General features: G+C 56.3%; 1 protein-coding gene across 1 annotated transcript; it reads left to right on the forward strand.

Moving 5' to 3' along the window:
- Nucleotides 1-1063: 1063 nt before the first annotated feature.
- Nucleotides 1064-8402, forward strand: DES (desmin). Its single transcript, XM_045777588.2, has 9 exons — nt 1064-1749; nt 2754-2814; nt 2933-3028; nt 3181-3342; nt 3517-3642; nt 4055-4275; nt 5529-5572; nt 7307-7389; nt 7604-8402. Exons 1-9 carry the CDS (start codon nt 1169-1171, stop codon nt 7643-7645), a joined length of 1416 nt encoding a protein of 471 aa, XP_045633544.1. The 5' UTR covers nt 1064-1168; the 3' UTR covers nt 7646-8402.
- Nucleotides 8403-9764: the final 1362 nt, after the last annotated feature.

A 9764-nucleotide genomic window follows, 5' to 3' on the forward strand; every position in this document is an offset into this window, starting at 1 on the left:
CTGCCTGGGCCATCTGACACCCACGCCTCCTCAGGTACCGGCCCCCAGCCCCCAGAGCGCCTCTCCTGTGTGCCTGTTTCCCAGATTGATGCATTCTCCTCTATAAATACCAGCTCTGGTATGCCGGGCTGGCAGCTGTTGCTGCCAGAGAGATGGCTGGGTTGACACACGGCTCCTGACAAAATACAAACCCCTGGTGCGTGTGGGTGTGGGTGATGGGAGTAGGGGGATGAATCAGAGAAGGGGTGGGGGTGGGCACAAGAGGGCAGAAGCCAGGCGACTTTGGTGTGTGGGGGTGAGAGTCCATAGTAACTGGAAACTGAGAGGGTGCCGGGACCTTTCTGGAAATCACCCCGTTGTTTATAAACTTGAGGCTCTGCCCTACCCTGGAGAGGGGGAGGAAAAGGGCCTACACTAGCTCGGAAGGAAACTGAGGCTCAGGGCTAGAACCCTGGTACCAGTGGACGTATCTGAGCAGACCTGGTCTGGCCAGGACTGCTCTCTGCCCCCCAGGGTACTCCCCCACCCTCCCTGCCTGCCTAGAGACCCTTCTCCTCTATGCCTGGCTGGTGGCTGCCTGTCTTTCCTGAGCCCTCCCAAACCTCCGCCACTTCTAGAGAATCTCCAGGGGGAAAAAAAGTGATTTTGAGACTTTCTTGGGAATAGGCCTTGTTCCTCCAGGAAATGACCCAAAGTCTCTCCTCAGAGCAAAAGGGACCCCCTCAAACTAAGTGGAAACCTCTCTCCCCTGACTACCCCCAGGACGAGGCAGGCACCCAAGGGCTGAAAGAGGCCTGCCTAGGGATTCCAGACATGCTCTCTGACGCCCGTGAAGGGGTTGGCAGGCGTGCCCATCTTCTGCCCTCCTAGGTCCTCCAGCCTGTCCCACACCTCTTATGGGGCCCCTTCCCACCCGCCGAGGGGCGCAGGCCTCTCGCGGGGGAGCTGGCCTCCCCGCCCCCACGCCAGCGGCCGCCCTTCCTGGCAGGACAGCGGGATCCTGCAGCTGTCAGGGGAGGGGCGGCGGGGGCTGATGTCAGGAGGGATACAAATAGTGCAGACGGCTAAGGGGCCCAGTCTCCCCTCGACGCATCCACTCTCCAGCCGGCTGCCGCCCGCCGCCTCCTCCTCCTCCTCCGTGCCGCCCAGCCTCGCCCGCGCCGCCACCATGAGCCAGGCCTACTCGTCCAGCCAGCGCGTGTCCTCCTACCGCCGCACCTTCGGCGGGGCCGGGGGCTTCCCGCTCGTCTCCCCCCTGGGCTCGCCGGTGTTCCCGCGCGCGGGCTTCGGCACCAAGGGCTCCTCGAGCTCGGTGACGTCCCGCGTGTACCAGGTGTCGCGCACGTCGGGCGGGGCCGGGGGTCTGGGGGCGCTCCGGGCCAGCCGGCTGGGGACGGCCCGCGCGCCCTCCTCTTCCTACGGAGCGGGCGAGCTGCTGGACTTCTCGCTGGCCGACGCCGTGAACCAGGAGTTCCTGACCACGCGCACCAACGAGAAGGTGGAGCTGCAGGAGCTCAACGACCGCTTCGCCAACTACATTGAGAAGGTGCGCTTCCTGGAGCAGCAGAACGCGGCGCTTGCCGCGGAGGTGAACCGGCTCAAGGGCCGTGAGCCGACCCGGGTCGCCGAGATCTACGAGGAGGAGCTGCGCGAGCTGCGGCGACAGGTGGAGGTGCTCACCAACCAGCGCGCCCGCGTGGACGTCGAGCGTGACAACCTGCTGGACGACCTGCAGCGGCTCAAGGCCAAGTGAGGACCGGGCGCTCCCAGAACCCCCTTCGCGTGGGCTGGGAGCGGGAGGCGAGGCCCGGGGGCTGGGGCGCAGCTGTCAGCACCTGCCTTCCCCGAGGGCGCCGGGGACCCTCTCTTACCCCCCTCGGGGAGACAGTCATCTCCCCGGGGTCCCCCGAGGGGAGATGGACTCCCAGGTCTCTCCCTCGTGCTCTCGCTCTGCAAAGGAGTTTTCTTGGGGACATCTTGGGGTGGAAATGGGAGACCTGGGCCCTGTGGATAGCCCCCTTAAAAGCATCTTAAGATGGGATAGGCAGATGAACAGAGGGAGGACTGGGTGCAGTCAGAGGGAGAAGGGGGGGTTGATAGGAGACAAGGAAAATCTGGGGCAAGCTTCCAGGGGCAGGGGGTGGGGAGTCTAAGTGGTAGTTCTCAGCTCATCTGTGATGAGCCCCCAGGGAGATGGGTAGAGAGCAGATCTTGGTCCCTGGGCCGGGCTGAGGCTGTGCCATTTCACAGAGCGAATGGATAAGCTAGAGGAAAGGGGAGGGAGCTAGCCGCAGCCCCCAGAAAGCTTGGAAGGCCTGATGGCATGCTTCACCAAGCTTTCAGTAGAAAAAGGCAATAAGAATAGAGCAAGTACTCATGGGTCCTGCTTCTGACAGCCCGAGTGAGTGGAATCACTACACTACCACCTGGGTCACAAACAATAATTGAGCACCTATGTGGGCCACACTAGGGCTGCGAACCAGGAACATAGAGGTGGATAGAGCAGACACAGTTCCTAATCCCAGAGAGGTCACAATCTGATGGGGACATAGACTTCCGGGGTGTGGCTCTGGGGAAGAAATTGGGCCACTTCCTGTCCCCTCCCTGGATGGGCAGGGCCTCTTGTCTCTACCCTGTAGCCAGGCGTCCTCTGGTGTCCTGAGCTCCACTCCCTGGGCAGCCCCCACCCAGCCATCCCCACGGCCGGTTTTACCCCCACCAACTGTCTCTTTCCGTCTGTCTGTTCTGACCAGGCTGCAAGAGGAGATTCAGTTGAGAGAAGAAGCAGAGAACAATTTGGCTGCCTTCCGAGCGGTGAGGTTCCTTTGGTCCCCCAGCATCTTTACCCCTCTGACCCCGGGTGGCCCCTGGTCTCCCTCTGCCCTGCCTGCGTTATCAGTGATGCGTATCCCTCTTGCTTGACCACTCCCAGGACGTGGATGCGGCTACTCTAGCTCGAATTGACCTGGAGCGCAGGATTGAATCTCTCAATGAGGAAATCGCGTTCCTTAAGAAAGTGCATGAAGAGGTATGCCCTCGGCCTTCCTCCTCGGGGTCCTTAGACCCTGGTGAGAACCGCTGGAAAAGGAGAGGAGCAGTGCAAGGCTCTGGGAACCGGGGTGAGAGGGTGCCATGTGGGTGGGGCCTGGTAGAGCACTGAAGCCCAGCTGTGCTGTGCAGGAGATCCGAGAGCTACAGGCCCAACTCCAGGAACAGCAGGTACAGGTGGAGATGGACATGTCCAAGCCGGACCTCACCGCCGCCCTCAGGGACATCCGGGCTCAGTACGAGACCATTGCGGCTAAGAACATCTCGGAAGCTGAGGAATGGTACAAGTCAAAGGTAGGCAACCTGGCCCAGGGGCTCTGGCCCCTCTGGCCCCCTCCATCCCTGTTTGGAGGTGCTTCCTGTGGCTCTCTCTGTGGGGAGGAGGGTGAGCTGGGGTCTCCAAACTCCCTTGCCATCCCTTACCTAATCCTGCAGCCTTCTCATCTCAGCACCCCTCCCTGCCCTTAGGTGTCCGACCTGACCCAGGCAGCCAACAAGAACAACGACGCGCTGCGCCAGGCCAAGCAGGAGATGATGGAGTACCGACACCAGATCCAGTCCTACACCTGTGAGATCGACGCCCTCAAGGGCACCGTGAGTGCCTGCGCCCCTCGCCCAGCCCCAGCCTTCCCGCCTGCCGCTCGCACTCTCACCCCGTGACCCTGGTTCCCATCACATACCCTCTCTGGGCCTCTGTCTCTCCAAATCTCCCACAGGGGTGAAAACGGACAGGTGGATTCTCAGTCGAACTCTCTGGAATCATGGGGCTCCTAGGTGGGGGTGGAGAGAAAGGACACAGATGCTTCCTTTATCACGTCTATTCTCTGGGTTTCCACGTCAAACTTTACTCGAGTTTAGGGTTCCCTAGCTCAGGAGAGGGTGCCCACTCCCAGACCTGACCATCTGGGGTTGCGCCCCAGCTCCCATGCTGTGTCTGTCTCCATCCTGGGCCCCTAGTGCCCAGCGCTCCAGGCCTCTCTGTGACCTGGGTGACCCTCTCCTGCAGAACGATTCACTGATGAGGCAGATGCGGGAGATGGAAGACCGCTTCGCTAGCGAGGCCAGCGGCTACCAGGACAACATTGCGCGTCTGGAGGAAGAGATCCGGCACCTCAAGGATGAGATGGCCCGCCACCTGCGCGAGTACCAGGACCTGCTCAATGTCAAGATGGCCCTGGATGTGGAGATCGCCACCTACCGGAAGCTGCTGGAGGGCGAGGAAAGCCGGTGAGGGGCTGGCGGTGGGCTTCTGGGGAATGCTGAGGGGCCCATTTCTGTGCCCCCAGGGGTGGGGGTGGGGCTCAGGATCACCTTAGCAAGATTCAGAAGTAATTTTATACAAGAGGCCAGCACACCACTAATTGCAGAGAATTAACCAAGGCCACCTGGGTAAAAAGTGATTTAATTAATAGCTTTTATAAAAAGAGAAATAGAAGTATTCCCTCATCCACCTTCAGAATTATTAAGAGCTAGCAGCATAAAATCATGTTTAGCAACCAGTAATAAAATATTATTGCCAGTCAAGGGATAGATGAAAGCAGAGTGGGGAATGAAGAGGAAGGAAAGGGAGGGGGCAGATAGAGACAAATAGAGAGCCTCAGACACAGGCTAAGAAGGAGGGTGCGGAGACACGTGCACACACACATGCACGCGCGAGCTTATAGGAAAAGATAGCATGACATGCCCACAGCAACTCACTTCTAGATACGGAACATATGACATATGACTAGAAGGCAATGCGAGGGAACTTTCTGGGGCATTGGAAATGTTCTGTATCTTGATTTAGACTGGTAGTTACATTGATGCAGACACCGATCAAAACTCACTGAATTGCGTACTAAAGTCTGTGCGTTTCACTGTAGGTAAACCTAACCTGAGTTTAAAAAATGTCAATTACTCAAAAAAATGATGCTTATTGATACTCATAAAAACAATAATGTCTAAAGTTTAAAACAATCAGCAGACTTGTTTAAGTACAGACCTGCACCTACAGGGGTCAGAGTTCATAGAATTACATCTACATATAATGACCTTTTAAGGCGGCTTGAGATGTGTTGCATTTTCTCTGCACTAGGCATAAATGGGGATGGCGTTTACCCTGGAACTTGCTCTCCCGTGGGTAGGCCAGAGGTTCCCAGCCTGGCTGGAGGGTGGCCATACATGATGGGAGTGGCCAACAGCTGCTTTCCATATACCCTGCAGTGCCTGAAGAAGATCCTGGTGAACTAGAGAGGGCTGGGGGGTTGCAGGTACTGCTGTCAGGCCAGCAGCTCAGAGATGGAATGGGACAGGTCCTGGGATAGCTGGAGTTGCCCTCTGACCCCGTGCCCTTAGCAATGCGAAAGTGGGAGGGTTAGGGTCAGTGGGACAGGGACAGCTGACAGTAGTGTTTAGTGAGGACCAGGGCAAGCTTTGATGGGTGGTCCCAGGGAGAGATAGAGGGCCCTAACCCTTCGGGGGCTTCATCTCTTCCCTTTCAGGATCAACCTCCCCATCCAAACCTTCTCTGCTCTCAACTTCCGCGGTGAGTGCATGTTGGCAGGTGGATGCTGGGGTAGCAGGGGGCAGGAGTCCAGCATGGGCACTGCCCAAGGCCAGCCAGGGAGGGGGGATGGAACCGTGGGGACGGGGCTGGGGTCTGGGAAAGAGAAAGGGGGCTGCTGCAGGTGGGTGGGGAAGTTTAGGTAGAGGGCACCTTCTAGCAGAGAGAATGTTTTATTTTATTTCATGGTATTATATTACATTGACCATGTGCCCCTGCACCTTCTGGGAGTACTGAACATCGGCAAACAGCTTCTATTCCCAATGTACCCAAACTCTGAAGGTACCAGGGGTGTCCTTGGGGGTCTGGCAGCAGAAGCATCTAGAACCATACACCCTGGGCTACAAGGCACCCACCAGCCATTGTCTGTTTGGTAAATTGCCAAGCACCCCCCAGCTGCCTGTTGAACACCTCCAGTCTGCTGGAGCAAGATGTTGGATGCACGTTTAATAAAAAAAAAAAGAAGAAGAAGAAGCCAAACCTTAGCAAAGCCAAACAATTAAAAGAACGAGCTCTGAGGGCATTCTGCCATTCTGACATTAGTAATATGCAGATCGAGTGGCTTTCCAACCCCAGAGAGCAGAAAAACACGCTATAATGAAACATTAGGAAAGCATGTCGGAGGCCTTGGCAGCGTCGCCTTTCCTAGATCACACCTTTTTTGTCTTCGATGTTCATTTCCATCGGGAAAAATACATGCTGTGTTCCACCGAGTTACACCGTTCATCACAGCCTGGTTGCTCGCTGAGGAGGTTCCCGAACATCAGACTCATAACACCCAGGACCTAAATCTGACCCGCCCCATAACACTCAGAACCTCTTTTTTCAGTAGTTTATGCAGACACCCAAGTGTGAGCCTTGCCATTGAAACTGCTTAATGCTTTTTCAAATCAGTGGCTCTGTGGCCACAATAGTGCCTCATTGCTAGTGTTTCACGGCGAAGAAACTGAGGCATAGAGAGGCAAGTGACTGGCCACCAGCACGATGAGTCAGTAACTGACTCCTGTCCGTCTCCCTTTCATTAAGACATGGTTTACTCATCTGGACTCTTCTTCTTTTTTTTTTTTTTTAAAGATTTATTTATTTATTTGAGAAAGAGAGAGAAGGAAGGGGGCAGGGGAAGAGGGAGAGAGAGTCTTGAGCAGACTCCGCACTGAGCGTGGAGCCTGATCGGGCTCGATCGGATGACCCTGAGATCATGACCTGAGCCAAAACCGAGAGCTGGAAGCTTCACCAACTGCGCCGCCCAGGCGCCCCTCATCTGGACTCTTAAAGGGGGCTGGGTACCATGAGGTCCTCCAAGAGAGTATCTTGGGGCTGGGTTTGGGGTTCTGGCCGGGTACACATTCACACAAGGTTGTGTTGGAGCCCCGGGGTGGAGAGGGAGTGAGGAAGTGTGTGAGGAGTAGGAATGTTGGGAGGCCTGGGGCCTCAGGGGTCCCCCACTCTCCTGAATCAGCTCACAGCGGGAGCACATCTGTTGGCTCCTAAGCCCATCTCAGCCATGGGACTGGCCCCAGTGTCTGTAGAGCCTCCTGCTGGGTGCTGGGCTCAAGGACAGCTTCTAAAGTCTTGCTGAAAAAATAATAGGCCTGTCTCGAGGGGGCAAGAGTCTTCTGGGCTCCACCCCCGTGGGACCAGAGATGGACTCCCAGTCCCTGGAGTGGCCCAGGCCTGGACTTGGTCAGGCTGAGTGTGTGGATGGATCTATTGCAGAAACAAGCCCGGAGCAAAGGGGTTCTGAAGTCCATACCAAGAAGACGGTGATGATCAAGACCATCGAGACCCGGGATGGGGAGGTGAGCCATCTGTCTGGTCCCTTTAGCCTGCTGGAGGCTCTGGGGTGTGTCTGCGAGGCTGTCAGCTGGGTGCCTTCCACCAGCTGTGCTGGTTCAAGGCCCTGGCTGGAGGGAGAGGGGTCCTCCTACAGCAGAGGGGTGGGGGGAGGATCCAGGCCTGGGGCTCCATTCTCCTGCCAGCACTGGTTTGGACTGAGCTTCTCTTTCTCCCCAGGTTGTCAGTGAGGCCACACAGCAGCAACACGAGGTGCTCTAAAACCAGAGACCTCTCTGCCACCAGAGACCATCCTCGCCCCTGTCCTCACTGCCTCCTAAAGCCAGCCTCCTTCCATCCCAGGGTACCACACCCAGCCACAGTGCTCCCCTCACAGCCTCTGACCCCTGCTCACCGACCATCACGCATGCCCCCCCCCAGGGGACATGGCCCACCCCTGCCCAGGCACAGGCAGCCCCAGCCGTGCCAGTCCTGGATGTTGGAAATGAGTGAGCCTGGCTCTTAGCTGCCCTCCGGGTGTGCTGGACAGAGCCAGCATGGAACCAGGGCAGAGTAGTCCCCTCCCACCTCTGTGACCTCAGGCCCTACCCTCTACCTTTGGAGAGGGCCCCAGAGCAGGGTGTTGGGACCCCACAGTGGATCAGGATGGAACCTAGACCTCCCCACTCCCTACTCCCTAGCCTGGGTCAGAGAGAAAGGGCAGCCTCCCCAGCAAGCCGGGCAGGTGACTGGAAGACTAGCCCCTGTGGGAATGGAGGCTTGAAACGGACCCCATGGCCCCTTCCTTTCCCAGGGTGGGCTTAGAAAGCGTGGGCTGCAAGAGGGAATCCCCGAAGGTGCCAGATGTGGGAGCAGGAGATTCAGAAGGAAAGAGGGTGGACGAGATGCTGGAGAGGAGAAGAGAGGAGAGAGGCAGAGAGCGGTCTCAGGCAGGGGGAGGGGTGCCCCCCATCGTGCCTGCCCCTCCCCTGCAGCAGGGGCTCTGGACAGAAACAATAAAAAGAGAAGTACTAGCCTAGCACGTCCCTGGCTGTGTTGACTGCCTGGTCGCCTCTGGGGGCCCCCAGGGCCTGTTGCACCACCCCTCGGGGTGGACTATAGGCTGGCTTCCTGCCCACTCAGACCGTCCCCCAGGGCCTGTCGCCCCTACTATTCCCAGAACCTCCCAGCCTTACTGTGTGTATGTGGCATATGGTGGAGGGGGGTTGGGCAGGGGGCTTCTGTTAGGGAGCCTTGAATACTTCCTGTTAGGCCCCAATTCCTGGAATGTCCCCCTTGGGCCCCCTACCCCACCTTCACATCATCAGGCCCCAGGGACACCACCTGCTGCTCTCTGAAGAACACACTCTGAAGTAGGGCTCTGTATTCCCTTTCCCAAAGCAGCTCACAGCCCCTTTCCATTAAACCTGCCTGAGCACCTTCTTCTATGGACAAGGGCCGATTCAGGAAAAATAACAGTATTAAGAAAAGTAGAAAGCTCTATCTTGTTATTGGAGAAGAAGACTCAAGCACTCTAAGATATCAGTTCATCCTTCATTAACCTAGACTTTGAACGTGATGCAATCTCAAGGAAAATCCCAAAGGAAAATTTGGGGAGAATTTGGTAAGCATAGGGGAGGGGAGTATAGGACATATGAAAAAAAATTAGGAAATCCTGAAACAAAATATTAACACGGATATGTTAAAGGTTTTGGTGGGGAACACTTAATGATTCAATATAGGCTTGGGGGCCATTGGGTAGCCATGGGGGGACAGGAGTGAGGCCTGTCTCTTTTCACTCCTTCCAAAAAATAAATTCCAGATGGGTCCACGATTTAGGAAGCTTGATGGATCCATATAGGCTTCAACCTTCAAGTTAGTCCTCATAAATTTAAGAGATTGCTCTTTAAAGGAGAAAAGAAAAGGGTAGAGATCACAAACTTGGTAAATTCAGACAGGCTGTAGGGGAAAAAACAAATCCAAAACTTAATAGGGCTTTAGTCTAAAGTTCCCTAGTCTAACATTCCTAACTAGCTTTTTCCAGAAACTTCCAAAGCCTTTCTGGTGTCTCTTTCTCCTTCTCCTTGGATGCCACCCTTGCTCAGAAATTGCCCCTTCCCTCTGGGTTAAGTAGCTCCTCCCTATAAGAAGGCCCCCTTCTCTGTGGTATTCTTCAGCTTCCCCCCGGGGAGCATTGAGGGCACACCCCGGGGCCCCACCCTCTGCCACTGGTGACTCATGGTCATTTCTTTCTCCCTAGCGTCCTAGTGGGATGAACGCTGCAAACCCCAGAACTACCCCCAATCAACCCGTAGTGGAATTCCAAGTGAAATTAAAAGTAGCATTGGCAGTGTCTTCACCCTGGGGTATAGGAGGAGGGATGGGTGAGGGGCTTATCCCT

Source organism: Ursus americanus, chromosome 1, assembly GCF_024610735.1.
Source record: "Ursus americanus isolate L20-20 chromosome 1, mUrsAme1.1.p, whole genome shotgun sequence".
Taxonomy (NCBI): domain Eukaryota; kingdom Metazoa; phylum Chordata; class Mammalia; order Carnivora; family Ursidae; genus Ursus; species Ursus americanus.